We start from the raw sequence: 26,027 nt of genomic DNA on the forward strand, positions 1-26,027 counted from the left end.
TTCCAGTCTTGAATTATTGGAGGAAAAATGAAGTGAGCAAAGAAACAACTTTTGATGACCACTATGTGAAATTAAAATAAAAAGACAAACATGTAAAAAAAATAAGGACATGCAAACCAAACAAGACGTTTCCTTCCTAAAACCACCAATTGCATTAAAAATACTTACATACTATCAATGTCTGGGATGTGTTTTGTTTTTAAATTTAATATGATGGGGAAATACCCCATATTCAAGTTCATTTATAGCCCTTACAGCCATCAAATATGAACAAGTTTTAAAAAGTTTATTTGCATGTATTCTCTTTTTTTAAAGTGCAAAACAAAGAAACAAATAAAAACTACTAATGGTGAATATACCATTTAGCTTTGATGCCATTTTCCCTCACAGAAGCTCTTGTTACAACATGTGCAAGTGAAGATGGTGCAGACACAGGCAACTATCCTACAACACTCAGCAGTGGAGTGGGGAAGAGACATTTTTAAGGACACTTCAAGTATCCTCAAAGAAGCGTCTATCTGGAGGGCCATTTTAGCTGGATTTCTCAGGATTTTTCTTTTTTCTCTAGAGGGTCTTCCAACCAAGGCCCTGTGTAGAAGGCACACAGCTTTTTAGAGATTCTCCTTCAGATTGACCACTATATGTGCCTCTGCCACCAATGACTGGTTGTGTCTCAAACAAAAAACACAACAACACAAATAAAAAGTAATAAAGACACAGAAAGAGTGGGAAAATGGTTTACAATATAAATAGAAAAATCTGTGTCCATGCTGTAAGAATCCTCTGCATACCTTCATGATCTTTGTTTCTCCACCTTGTCAATATTATGGAATAGAACTTCAGGAAAAAGGAGGTAGCATATCATGTCGTCCCTAGACAACACTACAATTTTTTGTTTTACTTTGACTCCAGGGAAATTCTTAGTATATTGTTAGGATTATTGGTAAACTCTATACTCACTACATGTTTGTTCATATCTGGACAAGCACAATTTAGTTCTTATTTGGTCCCAGGTGGCTGGTGCCAAACCCTTTTGTTTACAGGCTAATGGTGGGCTCTGCCTGAAAGCTCTCTACCAGAGAGTTTACGTGAGAGACTTCCAAACAAAATTATTACTACTGTTATGTTAACTGCTATTTTAATTAGGGTTTTTATTTTGTGCTTCAGGGTCACAGGATAAAATAACTACATTTAGCTTGCCTTTCAGTGCCGCTTTTGCCAAATGTCAGCTACAGGAAGTTATCTCCCTCACCACTAGCCCGTCTAGTAGCCGGAGTGGTAGCTTTACTGTAACACACAGTACTTTTTATAATCAGATTCAAAGTCTTCGTCCATGCTGCTTGTGTCTGCCATCTTTTTGCCATCGATCTTTGGCAGAAATTGTGCATAGTCGATCCCCTGCTGCTCATAGAAAAGAATGTAGGCAGAGTCGGTGTCAATTTCATCAGGGTGAAGTTCCTGAAGGGGCAAGAGAAGTCTTTAACAAAAAACCATCACTAGTCTGGCTCTTACTCCTTGCCCAAAGAGGAATGACCAGCCCTCTTTAATTGCTAAACCTGATTGCTTCCAATCAGTTTAATATTTTGACTATCTCATACCTGTCTCCTGACATAAACCCCATTATTTTCAATGCTTGGGGGGAATTACTCTAAGGGCAAGTCAAAAGACTGACATACCCTGCAACCCCTCTTCAAATTCTAATAGCTCCAAATATAAGAACATTTTCTCAATCACCAATACCTTCTTTCCCCGCACTACTCTTGGTGTTTTCACTCTCTACTTTGTGTATCACTTTTATTCCTTTAATACTGAAGGAAACTATATGCTGATTCTAACAGAAATACCTATTTGCTATTCAGGAGAAGGTACATTATTTCAACAAATGTCTCCCAGATCTTTTTTTTCCCCATTCTATTTTTGTTTCTTTTATTCAAAGACTGGGGATATTTACCTTACAGCTGCTGTCATTGTAACAGTACCACTTGCTGTTTGGGTTTTTGGCATAAGTGACGTAATGGCCCCCGCCCAGGATTCCTGAATGGCACTGTAAGGGAGAAGAAAGTGGAGGCATGTTAGTAGTTAACAGTACTCTGGCCAGGGAAACTGCTCTAGGATTTGATCAGGAAAACATGGATCACTTAGGTGGTTAAAAAAGAAAATTTTGGAGCCATCTACCTTTTCCCAAAAACTAAACAGAATAAAATTCAAAATTCAAATGCTCCAAATCTAGCCACTTTATAGTTTTAATTATTATTTAGAAAGCAAAACTTTGTTAGGAACACATAATTGTGAATGATGTGAGTCTGACTTCAGTTATAATACTTACGGGACTATTTCCTATAATACACAATGAGCATTTGGACTCTATCTAGGAGGTCAAGGTGTCTACTGCTAACTTTGTCACCAAGCTTAATGCCAAGCAAATAAGCAGGCCCTGAAAAAAATGATGAATGATGAACAAACCAACCACTGAAAAATGCAGATCATTCTGAAAACCAAGGATCAAGCCACTTACCGAAATTGCATATAAATTATAAATAGGTTTAACATGGATATCTTCTCTTTGGTCATCAGTGCTATCTTCTTCACTGTGGTTTTCAAGCTGACCATTGCTGTAGCCATTGCCACATGCCTCATGCTCATAAAGGAATCCATTGGCCAAAGCTACTTCGTGGTCCTGAGGGGTGACCAGCTCAGGTTGGCTGCCCCCCAGTATGTGCCCTCGGCTCAGGGCATCAGCCAACTCATAAATTTGCCCATTCTCTTTGCTGGTATCCAAGTTCTCCTTACTACTAGACAGTTTATTTTTGCTGCCAATCTGGGGTAGCCGGAGCCTCCCTTTGCTCCTCCCTAAAGTCCGTGGACTGCTGTTAGGACTGCTGTTTTTGCTGGAGGGACAGCTAGCTCCACTTTTTCTTGATGAAGAAGGTGACCCTGTGAAAGGGAGAGAAGATTCATAAATCCAAACATAGAAAGCTATACTGTCCATCAAATGCTAACTTTGAAGCCAACTTTAAAAGTGTGAGCAAAAAGGTAAAGACAGGGGCATCCTGGCTAGCTACATTTAGTTCCAATTATATAGTTGGAACTATAAGTTACATTCCATAAGTTACATTCTTGCTGTCCTCAATGCCAACATTATAGGCTGCAATGTCCTGAAAATTGTACAGTACCATGTGGGGACTGGATTTAGTTAAGAATGAATTTGAAACAATACTATTAGGCTAAGGAGTTTTACAAATACATATATTCTCCTTCTTTCTGTAAGTTAATTTAAAAAAATAAAAATCACCAATTATCAAGCACTTATTGCCAGGCAGAGTACCAGGAATTCCTTCTATTATCACTAACTCTCACAACAATCCTGTAAGGTAGTGGGTCTTACACTACTTGGTCACAGGCCCTCCCTACCCACCCACACCTTTAAAAATTTGAGGACTCCCAGAATTTTTGTTTATGTGGATTATATCTATCAAGATCTACCATATTGGAAATTAAAACTGAAGAATTTAAAAAATATAATACATAGGCACACATTTTACAGACAATGTCATCAATGTCATGCTGTTTGACTTTACGGTGTACTTGTGAGACAATGAAAGAAATGGCAAATACTGTCTTGGCATTTTTATGAAAACAGTTCTAATCCTCCAGTCCCCCTGATCCCCTCAGGTGTACCCAGATATCATTCTACTGTAAGAGAGCAAGGATGACAATTGCCATTCATGTTCACCATTTGTTAGACATAATGTACAGAGCTTCATTCCTGGTAGATTAGATCTTTACACTGTGGACTCAGTATTATCTCTATTTTGTGAATGAAAGTATAGATTGAGGAAGGCTGTAGCTCTTGCTAAAGTCAAAAAGCTCAGATCTAGCTAGGTCTGACTCAAGATAGGTTCCTTTCATCCTCTCAAGCTGTTGCTCAAGAGTAGAAGACAGAGGGAACTATGCAACCTTCAGGGATCCCAAGAAAGTCTCTTTACAGGGTCCCTCCAGGTCTCCTCACCTTTCGGGCTACTGATGATGTTTGCACTGAGTGAGGATGGGCTCTTGCTCATTAATACATCCTCTTCCCCAGCTGAATTCTGGGTATCCACTTTCTTCACTTCTCCTGCTAGAACCCTGGGCTCAGAGAGGTCATCCCCCTGAGGTGTGAGTGGTTTACGCTGGCAGAGAGCTGGGTCTCTTGGTACCAAAAAAGCACTAGGGTCAAAACTTTCACGAGGAAATTTAACAATTTTCTGTGATTTTATCCATCGACCATTTACAAACTGAAATCGTTTAAGGTGAATAATCTGGAGAAGAAACAGTGGAAAATACTTTTGTTAAGCCATTTTGAAGTTAAAAAAAACCACCTAGATTAAAAAAATCAAGTTTAATATAAGACAATGTTCAAGAATATATAACACACCCCCCATAGCATATTTTATTAGGTATCATAGTTATCAGTGGGGTCACTGCCCTTTAGCTATATGGCTAACATGGTAATGCCCCCCATTTCATAGCTTGTATATATCCAAAACTTCCTCCCAAAGTTTTTCAAGATCTTAGGACCCTGAATTTGCACATTTTCCTCTGCTTTCTGGGCTCATGACCCACACTGACCTCTACTACTCTCCAAAATTATAGAATATCCATACACAAACACATAAGTGAGGACATGAGAATGGACTGAATAACTTGAAGAAAAATGGAAGAGTTTTTTATAGATGACATTTATACCCAATCTCCGATGAGGATTCCCCTAAATACCATATCCTTTGGCTGCCACCAGGGTTTCACTGTCCTATAGAGTATAAGAATGAATGTCCCTTCTCCATTTTGGATTTTATTTTCCTTTTCAAGAGCAACGAATTTCTCTAGTTTTATTGTGTTATTATGCTTTCTAGTGCAGGCACAAATCTTTGGGTGGCTATCTCTATTCTAAATGCTTATCCGTTTTCTATTTATATAGAGAATCCCTCCCCAAAGGATAAGCCCACCATGCTCTCAACATAAATTTTACTTTCCTTTTTATTTTTTTTTTTAAAGATTCATTTATGCATACAAGAACTGGGGTCTAGGCCAGAAGTGCAGAGGGTAAGAGGATTCACCAGAGACAGAATGGAGAGCAGAACAGGTGAATCTTCTGAAATACACTGCTGCAAGCAAGCAAGCAAGCAAGACAGGAAGAGGTCTGCTGCACCATGTGGATTAGCAACCTGGCAGTGGCTGCTCCATAGTGCTAAGACTTTTACCCCTGCACCACCAGGGAGGTCCCACTCTTTATCTATCTATCTATCTATCTATCTATCTATCTATCTATCTATCTATCTATCTATTTATTTATTTATTTATTTAGTGGGGCCCTCGCCGGCCACACTGCAGAGGCTGCAGGCAGCCTCGCAGCCCAGCGCTCAACTGCTGTGCCACCAGGGGAGGCCCCTTCATTTATTTTTTAAAGACCTCAAAAACATAGTTTGTATAAACTTTATGTGATATTTATACTAGTATATATAATTATCAAAACCCATCAAACTAGACCTTTAAAATCATTGCATTTATTCCATGCTAATTTTATGTCAATTAAAAAAAAAAACTTTCCTGGGGGCCTCCCTGGTGGCATAGGGGTTAAGCTGCAGTGCTATCACTGCTATCAGCAATCACTGCTATCATTGCTGTAGCCTGAGTTTGATCCCCAGCCAGGGAGCTAACCCACATGGTGCAGCAGACCTCTCCTGTCTTGCCTGCTGCTCCCCTCAGCAGTGTACTTCAGTCAGTCTGCCTATTCTGTTCCCCACTCTGTCTCTGGTGAATCTTCTCACCCACTGGACCTCTGGCTTTACCACGGTGCGTAAATAAATCTTAGTAAATAAATAAATAAATAAATAAATAAAAACTTTCTCCCTTTTTTAAGTCTGCTCCTGCCCTCTGTATCCATCCCGAGAGCTAGGTAATCAATATTATAGTCATTTCTTATGCATTAATTATCCCCTATGAAGTTGTTCTGGTCTAAGGAAAGAAAAAACTATATTCAGTTTCAGAGTAGTGGGAAGAAAGATGTGAATAAAAAGTACATAAAAGACCTGGCTAAAAAATACCAGTGTCATACAGTTACATTTGATACAATATTCCGCCCTGTCAACCCTACCATGCTTGGTCACACAGTGGTAATAAATGCATCACTATGGCAAGTACGTGCACTGGGAATGATGTATTCTTTAAATTTGATTTACTTCTGCCTTCTCCTTTCATGGGTTAAGAGACTTTTCTGTTGCTTATCAGGAGAGTTTAAAGCAACAAATCTTTCTATTCATTTAAGAAAGCTTTTTCCTTAAGGGTCAAAGACCTCAGTTGCTTTTCTACAGTTCAACAGGATAAGCCTAAAGCTTCCTCTCTCCCTAGAGCCAAAAGTGCCTTCATCTTCTCCTGAAGGTCAAATTTCCAGGTTGTATCCCTTGTGGCACTTAACATATATTGTGTTGAATTGCAGTTATTGGTTTAAAGGACTTTTTTCTCCTTCTAGGAACAGAAACTAGCAAATATCTATAGAACAATTAATCTGTTTGCAAAACAAAAATCTTGCACTGCAAAACGGTTTTAAATAGTACTGCAATTCTCAAATACTGTTATTTTCAACAATTACAAAAACTCCTATTTGTTCAAAGCTTATTTTCTTAACTCTAGACTCCTCTTTCAGAAGTAGGGGTGTAACATACCAGGATGGGGGGGAGCCTCCAGAGATCCAGTTTCTTGGTGGCCAAGCAGTGGGTCTTACACTTGGAGCAATAGTACATTTCATTTTCTCCTAGCTCCTCCTCACTTGTGAAAGCACGGAGACAGCTGTCCAGGTTGATGGGCTCAGCTTGTGCTCGCCGACTCTGTTCCACACTCTCATGCTCATCTACAACCTGCAGTAGAATAGGAATAGGAGGAATGGGGTAAAGGAAAGGAGGATGAGAGGGAGTTTAAAATGATGATCTGGCTATGCATTATCCTCTTTTTAAAAATTTTTAAAATATAATTTATTTTTTTATTTATATCTTTTACATCATTGTGTATTCCCTGTAAAATTCCTACCACCAGTTCACCAATGAACCATCACCACAGCATCATCCTCTTTTTAAACTCTATTGGAGGAAAAAGAAAACACAACCCAACTAGCATCTTTGAGTAAATACAGCAGCTGTACATTTATTCACTTATAGCCTACCAATAACATTCGGGATCAAATTTCTATTTATATGATCATATGTTTAAGGAAACTTAAACATTTTCTAAATGTTTCAAAATAACAAAAACAAACAAGGATTGCCTGTTTATTTTACCTTTTTGAAATCATAATAACAGCTTACAAGTTGTAAGCTAGCCCTTAGGTTAATATTGAGATTAGGCAATTTATTTTTTATTTTTTAAATATTTATTTATTTATTTATACAAGCACTGGGTACAGTCAGAAACGTGGGAGGGTGACAGAATTCACCAGAGCCAGAGCGGAGAACAGAACAGGCAGACTGACGAAATACACTGCTGAGGGGAGCAGTGGGCGGCAGAAGAGGTCCGCGCACCATGTGGGACCCTCGCCTGGAGGCCGAGGATCAAACCGGTGCTGGAGAGGCTGCGGGAAACTTCGCAACCCAGCACTCAACTGTTGCGCCACCGGGGAGGCCCTAGGCAATTTATTTTTTAACCAGAAATACAGAACACTATTAGCATCCTATAGGTTTTACAGAGGCTAGAAGAAATATCACTGGCTTACAGATGGCAGATCTGGATTTAATAAGAAAAGCTCACCATGAGAAGACAATAAACACATTAAAACCTACAGGATAACTACTCATTTGCATATACATATCATGCAACACAGAGTTATCAAAATACTTTGTGTTACATTATCTGTCTCCTGCCTCATGGAGCTGAATTATCAGGATTTAGTTAAGAAGGCACTTACTATATACCCAAACCTCTGTGATCTTGTTAAGCAACATGCTGGACTTTAAAGCAAGGAGGTAAGTATAAGCAAGGAAAGAGAGTGAAGGGGGTTAAGTGTACAGGATGTGTGTTGGAGGTGCAATGGGATCAAATGGAAGGAGGGAAGGAAAGATGTAAATTACAACAGAAAAGAATTTCCCCCCTCCCATTCTTTTTTAAAAGAGACTTATTTATTTATTTAAAGATTTACTTTTATTTATTTATGCACACAAGAACTGGGGTGCAGGCCAGAAGTGGAGGGGGGGTGAAAGGATTCACCAGAGACAGAGTGGGGAACAGAACAGGCAGATCGATGGAAATACACTGCTGAGGGGAGCAGCGGACAAGACAGCAGAAGTCTGCTTCATCATGTGGGTTAGCTTCCTGGCTGGGGATGGAACTCAGGCTGTCTCTGTGAAAGTGCTGAGACTTAACCCCTAGGCCACCAGGGAGGGTCCCCTTCCCTCCAAACCCATGCCCTGGGCAATTCTTAGTTGCCACTGACTAAGAAATCAAGAACTACATTTGGTGAGGCTTAGGATCAGGACTATGAATGCTACCATGATACTTCACACAGGGATCTTTCTGTGCCAGGACAGAGTCCAGCCTACAGGTCCAACACAAATGCCTCTCTTTTTAGCAAAGATCATACATGTGTCCACTGCCCCACTCAATCCTCCCTTCCAGAGGTGAATTGGTCCTCTTTGTGATGCAATCTACCTTCCTGAAGTCAGGTTGGGAACAAAGGGGTGCTAAGATTACAAACTGGCATAGTTCAGAACATTCAGTATAGACCAAGTTTTCATGTTTGACTTTTACCCTATATGAGAAAATGGCTGAGTCATAGGCTGTCAACTATCAAGGCTAAGTTGATGATGCAATTAAAGGTTTTAAGACTGTACCACCACCCATTCCTAAAGCTCTCAACTAAAAAGGGGAACTTAGAAAAATTCTTTTTCTCAGGAAAGAAAATATGGCTTGACCTGGGTCACCAAATTCTTTTTTTTTTTTTAAAGGTTTATTTATTTATTTATACAAGCACTGGGTACAGTCAGAAGCGCAGGAGGGTGAGAGAATTCACCAGAGCCAGAGTGGGGAACAGAACAGGCATATTGACGAAATACACTGCTGAGGGGAGCAGCGGGCGCGGCAGGAGAGGTCTGTCGCGCCATGTGGGACCCTCACCGGTGGCCGGGGATTGAACCGGTGCTGCAGAGGCTGCGGGCAGCTTCGCAGCCCAGCGCTCAACTGCTGCGCCACCAGAGGAGGCCCACCAAATTCTTTTTTAATACAAACTCTCATCATCTTTACAGCTGGCTGTCCAAGGGAAAAACTGACATGCTTCAAAGGAAAAATACTGTATTATGGTTATTAAAATCATAGAAAAAGAATGTATCAAACATGTTAATGTCTTTTTTCTCAAAGTCAGTTAAATATTATCTCTGTTATCTCTGGCAGGGATGATTTATGTCCAACCACAAATTACAGCAAGGTAATAAAGAAAATTGATTTTTATTGACCACATTGTCTATGGAACGTACAGGCTACAGAGCTACATGGGGACAGGGAAGAAGACTGCTAAAAAAAAAACTATTTGCAGACTGAGAATTTTTTTTTCTAGAGATTTATTTATTTATTTATACAAGCACTGGGTACAGTTAGTAGCGCGGGAGGGTGAGAGAGTTCACCAGTGCCAGAGTGGGGAATAGAACAGGCAGACCAACGAAATACACTGCTGAGGGGAGCAGCAGGCGCAGCAGGAGAGGTCTGCGCGCCATGTGGGACCCTTGCTGGCGGCCAGGGATAGAACCAGCGCTGTAGAGGCTGCGGGCAGCTTCACAGCCCAGTGCTCAACCGCTGCGCCACCAGGGGAGGACCTGAGAATTTTTTTTTTAAGATTTATTTATTTATACAAGAACTGGGGTGTAGTCAGAAGTACGGGAGGGTGAGAGAATTCACCAGAGACAGAGCGGGGAGCAGAACAGGAAGACGGACCAAAGACACTGCTGAGGGGAGCAGAGGGGGAGACAGGAGAGGTCTGCTTCGCCATGTGGGTTTCACCCTTGCTGGCCAGGAATCGAACCTGTGCTGCAGAGGCTGCGGACAGCTTCACAGTGTGGTGCTCCACCCAATGCGCCACTGGGGAGGCCCCAGACTGAGAATTTTTACTTACCAAAAAAATTTCTCTAAAAGACAAAGATTCCCTTTATCTCCATTATTTAAATAGCTTAAATAATAGCACAGTCTTCCTTTTTTTCCCCTAAGTTGTTTGATAGTTCATCCGTAATACAAGTAAGGACTGAAGAAATAGCTTTCATACATTATAAGATTATTAGCAGAACAGGGAGATCTAAGAAGTTACCTAGTTTAATTTTGAATCAAGGAATATCATAATCATACAAGGGGAAAAAATGAAAAGAATAAGAGCAATTGCTTTCTATTTTTTTCTGCTTGCCAAATAAAACATTCATGTAGGAATTTTGGAAAGCTGAGAAAAAGGTAAAAAAGGCAAGACTTTTTATATTCTTTTATATTCTTAATACAAGGGCAAACACTGTCAAAATAATGACAGATTTTCTTCTTTTTCTTAAATAGTATCTGTTTATATGTAAGAGATTTTTCAGTTTATACAATTTTATATCTTGCTTTTAAAAAAACTTGGTAAAAACGGGGCCTCCCTGGTGGCACAAGGGGTTAAGACGCAGCACTACGAAGCTATCTGCAGCCACTGCAGCACCAGTTCAATTTCTGGCTAGGGAGGTGACCCACGTGGTGCAGCAGACCTCTCCTGTCTCATCTGCTGCTCCCCTCTTCAGTAGATCCACCTGTTCTGCTCCCCACTCTGTCTCTGGTAAATCCTCTCACCCCCCACATTTCTGGCCTGCACCCCAGCTCTTGTATACATAAATAAATCTTTAAAAAAAAATTTGGTATATTATTTTCCCATTTGTTAAAATTCATGCATAATATTTTATCCAATTAATATATTATATTTATTTATTCCTCTGATATGGGACAAATAAAAGTTATTCTATTATTTTACTATTTTAAACAATGCTATGATGAGGATTTGTCAGCAAATTACAGATATTGCCCTAAGATAAATTTCTAGAAGGGAAAATAACTGAAATTAAAAACAAACCAGAAAACACATGGGCAACAATCTCCATTTTGAAAAGGTCTGCTTTTTCTACATGATTTTTCAAGTACTTGCAGAAACCACATGCAGGAAGAGAAATTATGTAGGAAGAAAATTAGTCATGTGACCCCCCCCTACCAAGACAGGATATCTCAATAGCAACTTGGTATCCTAAGTTTCCATGGTATCCTAAGAGCAACACTGAAAATTAAAGTGGGATAATATTTCAGAGGTCATGTAGGCCCTTCTTCCTATAAGCAAGATGTCCTCCAGAGCTCTTCAGGTTGTAACCTGGGGTTGTTAGAAAGGAAATTTATAGAGCCATATAATTTTTCATCTTAGACAGTAGTGTTTTGCCACATAATATACTGTCACATTTTGTGCTGACAAAGATTTAAGACTCTTTCTATTAGTTGCTAAAATTTTCCCTCTTCAAACAAGCATGGCTGAAGTTATTGAATTATCTGCTACAGTGAGCATGAACTGTTAGAACATCAATTTCCTTCAGTTTCCTTTAGTGCAATGATCTTTCATTTCCCAAGTATTCACAAATTATACTCATCTTAGCTAGTGAGAGTTATCAGGAACTGTGGGAGGTATATTTAGGAATCCAAACCAGCAACTAGATTTCCCCCTCCTCAACAGCACAAAAAGACAGAAAAGTCAATTATTGGGCCTCCCTGGTGGCTCAACAGGTTGAGGAGAGCGCTGTAAAGCTGTTCACAGCCTCTGCAGCACAGGTTCGATTCCCGGCTGGCTGCGGAGATTCCCACATGGAGCAGTAGACCTCTCCTGTATTGCCCGCTGCTCCCCTCAACAGTGTATTTCAGTCAGTCTGCCTGTTCTGTTCTCCACTGTCTTTGGTGAATTCTCTCGCCCTCCTGTGCCTCTGGTCTGTACCCCTGTGCTTGTATAAATAAATAAAAATCTTAAAAAAAAAAAAAAAAAAAGGAAAAGTCAATTATTACTAACTTTACTATAGGAAATGCTCAGATTGGTTCAAACTGGTCTATAGTTGTGATTCCAGCTTTGGGAACGCTTTGAGAAACAAAGGAAATTTCCATCAAATGCCATGAAAATGAAAATACAATTCCTCATGTGACTAAAAAGACCTCCATTGATTCCATAACTTTTATTTCTCCATCAGATTCTTCATATCTCTACCAGAGTCAGTCTACCCTTCAAATAATATTTGACAAACATTTTTAGGTACTAAGTTAGTGTTCTTTTTGAAGTAACATTTGCAAAATTAAAAACTGCTGTGACCAGAGAGTGTCAGTGAAGAATGCCTAATGTGAAGAATAGCCATTAAGGTGAACTCCTTTTTTTTATTTTTTTTTGTGGGACCCTCGCCAGCGGCCAGGGAATGAACTGGCACTGCGGAGGCTGCGGTCAGCCTCGCAGCCCAGCACTCAACCGCTGCGCCACCAGGGGATGCCAGAGGTGAACTCTTAATTGCCTAGTTTTGAAACATTTCCATCCTTTCCCTAACTTTGCTGATCATCATGCCCATTAAAAGGGGCAGCTATAGCCCTAGGATGCATCTGAGCAAAGTAGCAGTGGTTACCAAACACTGCAGCATCATGTATAATATGTAGGCAGAGAGATATTTACTGCTTGATATGTCATGACCAGAGAATGCAACTTCTTAATGACACACAGAATTATGTTTCAAGATTTACTTATTATTATTAGTGGTAGCTTTGAAATTTAATGCCCAATATAATTAATTCGAGAAGTGGGAAAACGGAAATATCTGAGTAATCATGTCAATATATGAAGTGCCATAGAGAATGCCAGGGAAAGTTTTTCTGGTTGTATTTAGATTATTTAAAACAGAATGGCATGAGACAGTTAAATTGGTTAATTATAGTGGCTCTGAGCTCTTACCCTTTCTTGTGACGTCTGATAGCGAAGGTGAAGGGCTGTGGGATCCCAATCCACAGCAATATAGGCATTTCCAATGAAAGCTCTGTCTTCTCCACAATCAATTTTACAGCCTCTGCAAAATCTGAAAAGGTAAAAATGATCAACTGAGGAGGGAATAATTATGAAGAAATACAAATTCTTTTTGCAATTCTCCACTACTTCTCTTTTATCTTTTGTGGGCTTCACAGTTTGTCACAGTCTTCTCACGTCACATCGATAAATGCATGGATATGTCTCAATAATTCAATTATTTCAAGGAATTATGATTAACACTTCTCAAGTCCTTGGTTTTTCAAGGCACTTGATAATCACTTGTTAATCCACATGATATGTGGACTTTATGGCAAATAAATGATACAAGAATTGAATGTTTGGGATAGTTCTAAAAAATTTCTAAATTCAATCATTTAATTCTTTGTGGTAGGACAACCCCCTGGCTACTCTAGAATAACAATGGCCTTGCTCCTTATTTATAAAATGTCACATAAAATATCTATAAAAATTTGTGGGCTGAGAGGAGGGGCAAGTGAGCATGAGAAAGTTATGGTTCTAATGATTATATAGACTCAGTTTGCTAGTTAAGTCTGTTACAATTCTCTGAAGGCTGATTTCAGCACTCAGGTATTTTCCACATTGGAACAGTACCGCCCTATCAATCTCCATGAGTCTTTTAAAAATAAAAAACAGACTTAATATGTAAGATTTATTATGTAGATTTCGTATGATTTAGTATGCAGACTATGTTGTATTGGGCTCAAAACTGCTGAAATGATTTACATTTAAGAAGCAGAAAGTATGTAATGATAAATGTTGATTGTAAACTGAATTTGATGAGATGGTAGAATTCAAAAATCCCACTGTCTCTAGAGCAGAACTTAGCAAAAGAGCTCGTAAGGAAGAGGTGAACAAACAATTCTTAAGTTTATTTCCAGCTTCTCATTATTCAGTATCACTTCTAATAACAGGAAACCTTATTAAAATGGTGTAATATCTGAAATTCTACTACAATTTTTCTTTTGTAGAAGGTCACTTTACCTATACCATGGGCACCAAGCACAGGAGTTCCCATCTTTCTGCACAACTCGTAGAGTGAATGGATATTGATAGCCCATACTGTCATCACTGAAATAGAATATAAACCAAAGAGTATAAGAAACATTTCTGATTTGAGGTTTAACTCTTTATCACCTTCCTTTGAAGTAAACCTATGGAAGGGACATCTGTCATAGCGGTATGCTCACATCACAGGCCAATGCTACTTATCTGAACCTATCAGCTGCAGCCCTGGACCAGTTATACTCTGGGCTCCCATGCTGTTTCCCTGCTTACAAAAGGGTACAGAGGTACTGCCAGAGGTCCCTAACAGAGTCCATGTGGTCCATGCAAATTTTATAAAATAAGCCAGTCATGAAATCATACAACAATTACCTTTCAGTCCCAATTCAACTGGAAGATTTAATTCACATTAAAGTAAAATAATTAGACCTTTCCATGGTTATATCATTGATACAACACAGAAAGCTGAAAGGTCATAATGGTTTTTAGAGGACAGAATCTGTGAGTTCTCTTCTTATCCCAAGAAGAAGTAATGCAAAGAATGTAATGTAAGGGCAGTATACTTTATGGCTCATTTGGTAATTGGTGCTGCCTATTTCGTGACTGAAGGTAATATAACCATGATAAGGGCAAAAATGAGTAACATGCTGTCATAGGAGTTCCCACCTTACTCGTAACTTGTTGAGTGAATGATTATTGCTAGCTCTTGCTGTCTAGTATCAAATCAGTCAACAGTAAGTGCAGAATCAAAAGAAAGATAAAGGGACAATCAACCAGGTAGCTCCCTGAGAACTTGCAGCACCTCTCTCCTGAACATTTTTTTTTATCTTTTTGCCTGGCCTTGCCTGTAGAATCCGAAGTGCTGACTGTTTCTTTTCATATATCCCAGAACCCAGAGATGACGTGAGTTCTCCTCCTCTTTGCCACTTCTTCCAAGTTCTAAAGTCTGGTTTCTTTGTAGCATGCTACTGAATTATACCACTGGCTATTTCTCCTTGGTAGGTGCATCTCTTCCTTATTCACTGAAGATTTTAGCATCTAGCTCATTGTTTGTCTCCTCATTACTTCTCCTGTAGCTACTCTTGATGATTTCAAATCAATGTAACTTATCCAACAACACCTAGGCCTCTCTCTTCCACCAATTATTTGCTCCGTCTTATATGATCCATACTCCCAATGGTTATATTCTAGCTTTTGTCAACATAAACTTTATCACTCTCCAATACCTCATTTCCAAATATCCTACTGTATAACAACCATCTCCATCTTTATGCATCCTTTAGCCAAGTATCACTACTCTAACAATTTATTTGACCCAAAAGAAACATCCAATCACTACCCTCAAATCCTCACTTTCCTCCTTACCTCATAATAACTATCTTTTTTTACATATCCTCAATTCCAAGAATTTGTCCATTTAACCTAAAATTTCAAATTCAGGGCCTTCCTGGTGGCACAAGGGGTTAAGATGCAACCTATGAAGCTGTCAGCAGTCTCTGTGGCATGAGTTCGATCCCCCAGCCGGCCAGGGAGCAACCCACACGGCGCAGTAGACCTCTCCTGGCTCGCCCACTGCTCTTCTCGGTAGTGTACTTCGGACCATCTGCATGTTCTGTTCCCCACTCTGTCTCTGGTGAATCCTTTCACCCCCCACACCTCTGGCCTGTACCCCAGCTCTTCTATGCATAAATAAAATAAATCTTTAAAAAAATTCAAATTCATTGATATAAACATAGCAGGAGAGAATTGTATAATGAACCCTGCATATTCATCACCCAACTATAAAAATCATCAGTTCTTGGCCGCTCTTGTCTGTACCCTTGGTTTGTCCCACTATATTCTTTTATTCTATTTTTTCAAATTGTGGCAGAAGACACAAAAACTTTACCATTAACCAGTTTAACAATTAGTGACATTATGTACATTCACAATGTTGTACAATCATCATCATCCATATCCAGAAATTTTTCATCTTCCTAAAGAAAAACTCTGACTCCATTAAGCAATAATTCTCCCTCACCTTTTCTCTCCTAAATCCTGGTAACCTCCAATCTACTTTGTGTCTTATGAATTTGCCTATGGGCGATATCTTATAAAAGCAAAATCACAGTATTTGTCCTTTTGTGTTTGGCTTATTTTACTTCATGTAATGCCCTCAAAGTTTATTCATGTTGTAATATATATCAGAATTTTATTCTTTTTTTATAGTTGAGTAACACTCCATTTTGTGTGTATTCCACATTTTGCTTATCCATGTATCTGTTAATGGATATTTGGGTTGTTTGTACCCCTTGGCTATTGTAACCCTCAAGACTCTTTTGAAGGAAATCAGACATTTTATCATTTTTTTATTCCATAAATATTTCAGTGTTATCTCTTAAAGATAAGCTCTTATCTTTTTAATGTCTGTCAAATACTCCAACCTCCATCTTCATCTATATCATTCTACTAAAATTTGTAAAGCTCACCAAAGACTTCTATTTTATCAAATCTAATGGTTATTCCCACTTACACACTCTTTCATACCATCTTAAACAACCGGCCAGTCCTTTCTTGAAACATTTCCTTCACTTAACTTCTGGGATACTGAGTAACAGGTATACTACTTACATCACAAGTTGCTACTTCTCAATCTCTTTTGCTGTCTCTTTCATCTCTTTCAATTTCTAAATTTTGTACCAGGAATTAGGTCTTGGGCATCCTTTCTAAAGGATGCCCAAGACCTAACTCTTACTTTTAAAACAATATCATCTGGCTTCAGGATATTAAATACCAACTATTTGTTGATGACACCTATAGTTTTATCGTTAGCAAAGGACATTTTTATCTTTTTAAGACTTGAAAATATAACACCCCTCTTGAATTTAACCTGGTTCCTGTCATCTTTTGCCAAAACCTGCTCCTTTTCCTGTCTTTCTCAACTCATTAAACGGTACCACCATTCACAAACACCTGCTCAAGCTGGAAACCTAGCTGGACTCCTATTTCTATCACATTCCATATCTAATTCATTAGCAAATTCTGGGAAAAGTCCTCATCTAGAAGGCCTTTCAATTACTTCACTTCAAATATAATCTTGCCTTATTGTCATTTTTAGTAAACAACATTCATCAACTAAATTGCTCATTTACTATTCGCAGTTTTTAAGATTTATTTATCCATAGCCTTATCCTAATCATCAAAAGATAACATAACATGAAAAAAAAAAAAAAAAAAACAAACACAGAACACCTGAGCCAAGAAAACTTCTTTACTCAGTTAACACAAAAGCAGGACTTTCACATGCACCATGACAGCATGGAAATGATCTGCTTTCAACTGAGACGTAAGTAAGGCATCACAATTTCAGTGATTGTGGTAAGTAAATACATTTATGAATCCAACAGAACAGTAATAGGAAGATTGGAAAGAAACAGAAGATGTTTATTTTCTTTACCTAGATTGAGGTAATTATTCCATGTTTAAATGACAAGGAGTGAAAACAATATAACATAATCATTTTTTAAAATTTTAAATTAAAATTTTTTTATTTTTAAGATTTATTTATTTATGCATACAAGAACTGGGGTACAGGCTGGAGGTACCAGGGGTGAGAGGATTCACAAGAGACACATTGGGGAACAGAACAGGTGGACCGACTGAAATACACTGCTGAGGGGAACAGTGGGCGAGACAGGAGAGGTTTGCTGCGCCATGTGGGTAGCTCCCTGGCTGGCTGGTGATAGAACTCTTGCTGCAGAGGCTGTGGATTACTTCATAGTGCTGTGCTTAACCCCTTGTGCCACCAGGGAGGCCCCTAATGTAATCATTTATTATGGTCTGAGACTTTTTGGAATGTATATATAAATGTGGATATTGTTGCTCACACTCTGAATTCAGAAGGTTGAGATGATACAAATCTTCTGGTGAATTTATATTCTCTTAGTTTTGCAATAACAAAAGGCAAGGATTTACCTGAAATATTTAAAGTGCTAGCAGAAGGGGTTTAGATAAGCGATTAAAAAATTAAAAGATAACTGGACACTGTGATGTCTAGGTGATGACAGGAAGCTATGTAGTCTCTTCTACTAAAAGATCAAACTATATGGTTGAATTTTATGCTCTCTGGATGGTTCTTAAAAGAGTGATTTAACCTGATATGAAATGTGCCCTATAAATCAGAGAGAATTCATATGAATTCTTTTTTCTTGCGTTTGGAAACCACAAGTCTAGGCTGATCCCCCAGACTTACCAATCCTGAGCGTGGTTACTAGCTTCCTGAGGTGGGAGTGGGCTGGCTAATCGAGATACTTGAATCCAAACTGCATCATACAGGTCTTTCTTCCGGGTATGCACAGTACATGGAACAATCAATGGCATGCCAAAGAGGCTGGGGCGATTCTTCTGAGATGATAGGAAATACAGTTCTGTCCTCATCTATGTGCACAAACAAGAAAGAGAGTTGAGAAGATAAGCCTCTGATTACTCCTTTTTGTTTTTCCAAGACTGCTATTAATATGCATCGCTATCATTTTCAAAATAAGTCACTACTGTTTTCTTCATTTACAGAACAAGTTTTATTAATATAAACTTTCTAAAACTCCAGGCTTTTAAGCAATTAAAATCCTTTCTCTAGAATATATGCCCAAAAACTCCCTCAAAATGCAATTTTCTAATAAGCTGTTGATAGAAGTAAGAACAGCAATTCCCAAACTTTTGGAAACTTGTGAAACCTACTTATTTAATTTTGTAACAACTTATCCACCATCCTGTTTACTAAAAGCAGTTAAGAAACTTTATACACATGATAGAATAAAAGTGAGGTAAAATTTCAAAATATTTGCTATCAGTATGTAAGGTTTTTTTTTTTTTTAAATAGTCCCTGAAATACACATACTGTGTAGAATTAGCTTGGAAATGGCTGCTTAATAAAACATATGCTTGATATAACCTATCTTTTCAAATATTTAAAAAAAAGAGCGGATAACCTTATGAAAAAGTAATTAGCCACACTAGGTAACAGGGAAATGTGCATTATCTCTATCCCATCAAATATGGTATCAGGAGATATGTACAAGAATACTGGAAGCAGCATTATCTGTAATCACTCAAAGCTGAAAACTCTGAAGGCCCATTAGCAGTAAAAAGGATAAGAAATTTAAGATTATATTCATACAATAGAATATTATACAGCAATGGAAATGAATGAATCTATAGTTATACCCATCATAAACTAATTTCATAAACATCATGTTGAGGTAAATAAGTCAGACACAAAAGAAATACAGATTATATGATTCTACTGCAGTAAAATCTTTAGAAACCAGGGTAAATGAAATTTAGTGTTTATTTATGCATAGGATATAAAACTGTAAAGAAAAACAGAATATTTAGGAGGAAGAGAGAACTAATGATTGGGAATGACAGCTGTATTGTTTGTGACTGATGATTACATAGCTATTTGTTTTGTGATTATTCTTTGAAGAATAATTTTTTTCTCCTTTGAATTATGTAGTTACTCTTAAATTAAAGTGAGTTTCTCACCATGTGGGCAATGTTCTGTGGACCATCTTCTAAACAAAATTGTATAAGTAGAGAATTAATGGATACATTTGTGACTCGGAATTATCTTTAAGCATGCCAGCTGGTCTCATCAGCTAAAATTATTGAGTGATTCGGGCCTCCCCGGTGGCGCAGCGGTTGAGTGCTGGGTTGCGAAGCTGCCCGCATCCTCTGCACCGCCGGTTCGATCCCCGGCTGCTCCCCGGCCACCGGAGGAGGGTCCCACATGGCGCGCAGACCTCTCCTGCCGCCTGCTGCTCCCCTCAGCAGTGTACTTCGGTCCTTCTGCCTGTTCTGCTCCCCGCTCTGGCTCTGGTGAATTCTCTCACCCTCCCGCGCTTCTGACTGTACCCAGTGCATGTATAAATAAATAAAATAATTAATTAAAAAAAAATAAAATTATTGAGTGATTCATGCATTTTCTCATGTCTTTTTTTATCAAGCACTATCTTATCATAAATTAACAATTCTGGTATACTTTTATCTTTCTTAGAAAACAACTCTTCATTTGTCATGTATATGTTATATAAAGTGCTTGGTAAGTGCTAAAGCATTATTGTAATTATGGACCATAAATAAAATAAACACATGATTCTAAAATCCCATTTCAATTGTTGATATTTTAAGACTCCAGAAATATAGACAGAGTTCAGTACAAGTAGTTTTTTTATCTATAAACTCAGGTTAATTCTTCTCTAACTCCAATTCTCAGATGACACATTTTTACTAAGTAAATGAGGCCGTAATTTCAATAACAATCTCTCCCCTCTTCCCTGTGTATCTTCTAGTCCTACACAATTTTCATCCTCTGGAAGGTAATTTCTCCCAGTGCCCCAGGGCCAATACCTGCTCAATTCTTGGACAACACACCCAGCTCTATTGACCAGGAGTTTTCATTTTGCCATTTCCTAATAACGTCTTCTCACATCTGAAAAAAAAAATGCACTTAACTACTAACTTCTTGCCCTATATCTTTACTCGGAAACTTTTCAATTTTCATTCTTTCCAACTTCCATGTTGGAGAAGTGGTTATTTGTCTCTCCAAGTCAAACTACTTTCTTTCCTTATTGAAAGAACATTTAGTGTTCTACAGTTTCTCCCTGCACCTTTGAATATTCTTGCCTATGTTGCCTTGCCTTCTTCCTGTCTTTTTTCTGTCTTGCATAAGGAAGTAGAACAACAAAAAAAAACTTTCAAAGCAACTCAACCACGAGATCAAAAAGGATCTGAAAGAAGGTAGCAATGAAAATGAAGAAAAGGTAAATTCAAGTAGTATTCTGAAAGAAATCAAGAGCACAGGTACACTTGGAACACGAAGATGGTAAAATCAATTTTATTTATTCCCAAAAGCAACTGGTTAGATCACAAAGGAAACTGGAAAACACGGCATGGGAGGTGGGTGTGGTGTGATGACATGCATCTGAGGAGGTACGATCCTGTGCCTATGGATCACAAACAGTATTATAAACCTCAATAAGAACCTCAACAAAAAATAAAAAAGATAAAAGTTAGAGCTTACAATATGGCTTTATGGTGCAGCCTATTCAAGTATGGAAAACTTTTTATTAAATTTTTTCTTAAAGATTTATAAGTTTTTTATATTCTTTAGATGGACACTTTTGTTGTTGTGGGTTGCAAACATCTACTCCAGTGCTTGCCCTTTTATCCTCTTAATGGTATCTTTTGACAGAACTAAAGTTCTTAATTTTAATGTTATCCGTCTTTTCAACTTTTTCCTTTATGGTTACTGCTCAAGGTCTTATACATCAATGTGTCCTTACACCAGAGTCATGAATACATTCATCTCTGTTATCTTCCAGGGATTGATTTGTGTTTTGCTTTCATATTAGTGCTACAGTTCTGTTGATTTTTCTGTGGTGAAAGATAGTGCCAAGTTTTGTATAGGCATAATTATGCCAGCACCATTCACTGAGAAAATGGTCTTTCTCTTACTGCTCTGCAATGCCATCTTTGCTATGAATCAAGTGTTTATACATGTATGAAATTGTTTCTAGACTCTCTATTTTATTTCATGGGTCTGTTTCTCTTTCTTCTCACCAATATCACAATGTCTTAACAGCTTTAAAAATAAACCATGATATCTTGTAGCTCAATTCCTCATGTCTTATTCTTCTTTAAAAGTGTCTTCATTATTTTTGGTGTGTTGCATGTCCACATCTTAGAACCAGGATGTGAAGTTATACACACACAAGCACACACAAACAGCATTTTTATTGGGACTGTGAACTGAATCTGTAGCAGTTTCTGAATTATTAGTATCTTTGAAATGCTGAGTTTCCTAAATCTATGAACTTGGTCTATTCCTTCAAATATTCAAACCCTAACCCTAGAATTTGTGAATGTGACAAAAAACATTTTTTGCAGATGAAATTAATAATCTTGAGGTGAGAACACCTGAGATTATCTGGATGGATCCTAAATCCAATGAGAAATGTCCTTATTATGAAAGGTAGGGGGAGGAAAGGAAGGCTATGTAAAGACAGAGGCAGAGATGGGAGTTACACAGCTAAAAAAACAAGGAATCTTGGAATCACTGGAAGTTAGAAGAGCCAAGGAATTCTCCCATTTAAAAAAAGATAAATAAAAAGAACAACGAAAAAGAATTCTCCCATGAAGGCACGGCCTCCTGACACCTTTATTTTAGACTTCTGGCCTTCAGAACTGTGAACGAATAAGTCTCTTGTTTTAAGCTACCAATTCCAAGTTTGTGGAAATTTGTCACAGCAGCCTTAGGAAATGAATACAGTACCTTTTTCATGATTTCATTTTGTCTTGTTGCTGTTATATAATTTATGTACTTAGTTTTTTTTTCTGTATTGAATTTGTATCTGACATCCTTGTAAAAATCAGTTCATCTACTTTTTAAAGTTAGTAGGGAACTGCACATTTTTTTTGATGATTTTTTTTAAATTAATTTTTTAAGTCTTTACATCATTGTTCATTTTTAAACAATATTTGCTTCCGCCCACCCCCTCAGGTGTAGTCCCCATAGTTTCCTTCACCAATGCACCCGTGAACCATCAGCTCAGTCCCTTATGCTCCTCCCTCTGATCGCTCTGACCCCTCTCCCTCCTCCTCCCCTGCAGTGTGTCTCTAATTTACAATTGTCCATTTTGCTTTGTGTTTTGTACGGTTATTTTTTTATACTGATGTCTTATTTGGTTCTTCTGTATTTTTCCTGCAATAGGTGAAACCATACGATATTTTTCTTTTTCCTTCTGGCTTATTTTTGCTAAGTATAAGTCCTTTTAGCTCCATCCACGTTGCTGCGAATGGCATCAGTTTATCTTTTTTGATTGCCGAATAATATTCCACTGTGTAGATATACCCATCTCTTGATCCAGTTATCTGTGTTTGGGCATTTGGGTTGTTTCCAGATTTTACCTATTGTAAATGGTGCTGCAATAAACATAGGAGTACAGGTGTTCTTTTGAATCAATGTTTTTGTGTCCTCTGGGTAGATCCCTAAGAGTGGAATTGCCGGGTCATATGGTAGATCCATTTTTAGTAGACTGAGGAACCTCCAGACAGCTTTCCATAGTGTTTGGACCAGTCTGCATTCCCACCAGCAATGTAAGAGAGGGGAACTGCACATTTAATCTGATAAATATAATTAATATGATGGGAATAAAAAATAAGAAGACAGTAAAATCCATAAAGAAAATAAGAAACACAAGACTGAGTAAAGAGATAAAGAAAGTGTAGGAGAAAAAAGCTCAGTGTCTTCTGTGATGTGAGGTTAAACTGTTTTGGTCAGATTCTAATGTTTACTTGTGCTTCTATCATCACTGAAAGTTGTAATTGTCATCCCTTGGAAATCAGATGATGGGAGTGAACTATTGAACAGAGGTAGAGGTAACTAATGGATCTAAGAAACTATCTAGTAGGCCTATTCCCACATTTTATGAAATTAGGACACTAAGGCTCTAGAGCTCAATAAGCTATCAAGTGGAAGGATTAGAACAAAAATAGGTCACTCAATTATTCTTAGTTCAGTACTCTAATTTTCTATTTTTCCAAGTTGTCACTATATATGATGATTACTTCTTTACTAATGATCTACTGATCAGTTTTTAATTCTTCATTTTTTTAAAGAATCAGACTTTAATGCAATAACTATATATCAGTCTACCAAAGGAGAAATTATATACAACTTGTCTTGCCCAAGAACATTTTGTTTCTGTTTCCCTTCTCCCTCCAAAACACAAAGCCTCTCAAAGGCAACCACACTTACATGGTAGAGAAGAAGGTGTGTAGGACTACATGAACATACAGACGGCACAAACTTTTTTTAAAAAGCAGTACTAGAGGTTCTTACTAACCTAGTACTTCTTAATACGTGACTGGGTGTCGGCCCGTCCCGCAGGCCGACGGAGTTCAGGAACACGGCGGAGGGGCTGGGGATGAAAAACGCTTCTACTCACATGGATGGCTGCAGGAACTCACGCTTTATTACTGAGGGGGCAGGGATATATATATATATATATATATATAATATATATAATATTATATATATTATATATATTTTATATTTTATATATATCTATATATATATAGATTTTCATATATATCTATATATCTATATATATAAGAAAATCTGTGCATGCGCTTTTCTTGGCTTGCGCATGCACTTTGGTCTGCGCATGCACTTTACGTGGCTTGCACATGCGCTTTACGTGGCTTGCGCATGTGCTTCGATCTGCGCATGCGCTTTGGTTATTGACAGCTGGGCACTGTCCTTTCATAGGTAGGGGATCATGGGTAATACTAAATCCCAGGTCTGAAGACTTATTAGCATACATTAACATGTTGAAAGTTCACACAACAAAGACCTTGCAAAGACAGAAAATGGCTATATTTCACAAATGACACTGGCAAGATCAACAGTAATCTTCTTAACATTATACTAACCATTTTTCGGTGGACTGCAATAATGTAGCCGATAAAGGTATTGTCAGGAAGAGATGGCATATGACCATTCACCATTCCATTTGTGAAGTTCTTCTCAGTTCCACATGGCACAACAGTGTTTGGCATTCCATTAGGGATGAATAGCGGTCGGGGAAGGTCCCCATTGGTGGTTAGGGTGAACATTCCATTTGTAGATGGGGAAGAGGAGCTATCTACAAATTCAAAGGTAAGTATGACATTAGAAGCTTCTGCTACCTTCATCCTTGCTCTTTTGTCAAACATTGTGGAAACTCATACCATAGACAGTGAGGAAGGACAGGGAGAAATCATAGTTCAAAAAATAATTCTAGGTTAAATGGAAGATTATCATTTCAGATTTTATTTCTCTAACTCACATTTACTACTAAATGAGAAAGAAGAGTAACTGCTAGAAAGTGTAAGTTGAATTTCCCAAAAAATCTTTATCAGCACTATGTTGTGGCATACAGTTCATCAACTTGTTTCTTTTTTTCTCTCCTCTAAATATGCTAGTCTCCACTCATTTAACAATGCCCTATCCAGTACAATAGCCTATAATCAGATATTGCTTTTGTTTAATATTTTTAGAGAAACCTTCATTTTTTAGAGAAATTCTAGGTGTCATAATAAAAAACAGAGGGAAGCAGAGATTTCCCATATATCCCTGCTTGGACACATGCATAGTCTCTCCTATTATCAACACCCCAGATTGATAGATTTGTTACAACCAATGAAAGATGTTGCTTTTAAAATCGAAATGCAGGGACTCCCTGGTGACGCAGGGGTTAAAGACTCAAAGCTATCAAGCTATGGCCAGCCACTGCCCCATGAGTTCAATCCCCAGCCAGGGAGCCCATATGGCACAGCTGACCTCTCCTGTCTTGCCCGCTGCTCTCCTCTCAGCAATGTCTTTCAGTCAGTCCACCTGTCTGTTCCCCACTCTTGTCTCTGGTGAATCCTTTCACCCCTCTGCAATACTGGCCTACACTCCAGTTCTTGTATGCATAAATAAATAAAAATAAATCTTTAAAAAAATAAAATTGAAATGCATTTTCTTAGTCTCACAAGACACATTTAAAGTGCTCAACAATTCTGGCCTCCCTGGTGGCGCAAGGGGTTAAGACACAACCTATGTAGCTGGCCGCAGCCGCTGCAGCATGAGTTTGATTTCTGGCCAGGGAGCTACCCACATGGCACAGCAGACTTCTCCTGACTCTCCCTGTGTTCCCCTCAGCAGTATATTTCAGTCAATCCACCTGTTCTGTTCCCCACTCTGTCTGGTGAATCTGTACCTCTGTCCTGTACCCCAGTTCTTGTGTGCATAAATAAATCTTAAAAAAAAAGTGCTCAACAATTCATGTGACTAATGGATACTGTATTAGATAGCAAAGGCTATAATTTCCATCATTTCCATACTGGACAGTGATGATTTAAGTAACATTAAATCATCTACCAACCC

General features: G+C 38.2%; 1 protein-coding gene across 1 annotated transcript in view; it reads right to left on the reverse strand.

The window, feature by feature from the left end:
• Positions 1 to 1,136: 1,136 nt before the first annotated feature.
• The window catches only part of USP32 (ubiquitin specific peptidase 32), a 149,581-nt gene continuing 124,690 nt past the window's right edge, over positions 1,137 to 26,027 (reverse strand). Inside the window, exons 26-34 of the mRNA XM_037494936.2 lie at positions 24,551 to 24,762; positions 18,309 to 18,493; positions 14,057 to 14,143; positions 12,983 to 13,103; positions 6,702 to 6,893; positions 4,010 to 4,298; positions 2,516 to 2,934; positions 1,952 to 2,044; positions 1,137 to 1,458 (exon numbers count right to left, since the gene is read on the reverse strand). Coding sequence (XP_037350833.1) covers positions 1,285 to 1,458; positions 1,952 to 2,044; positions 2,516 to 2,934; positions 4,010 to 4,298; positions 6,702 to 6,893; positions 12,983 to 13,103; positions 14,057 to 14,143; positions 18,309 to 18,493; positions 24,551 to 24,762 — 1,772 coding nt within the window. The 3' untranslated portion in view covers positions 1,137 to 1,284. The remainder of the gene's footprint in view (positions 1,459 to 1,951; positions 2,045 to 2,515; positions 2,935 to 4,009; positions 4,299 to 6,701; positions 6,894 to 12,982; positions 13,104 to 14,056; positions 14,144 to 18,308; positions 18,494 to 24,550; positions 24,763 to 26,027) is intronic.

Source organism: Talpa occidentalis, unplaced genomic scaffold (genome assembly GCF_014898055.3).
Source record: "Talpa occidentalis isolate TD23 unplaced genomic scaffold, MPIMG_talOcc4v2.1 talOcc4.7, whole genome shotgun sequence".
Classification (NCBI taxonomy): Eukaryota; Metazoa; Chordata; class Mammalia; order Eulipotyphla; family Talpidae; genus Talpa; species Talpa occidentalis.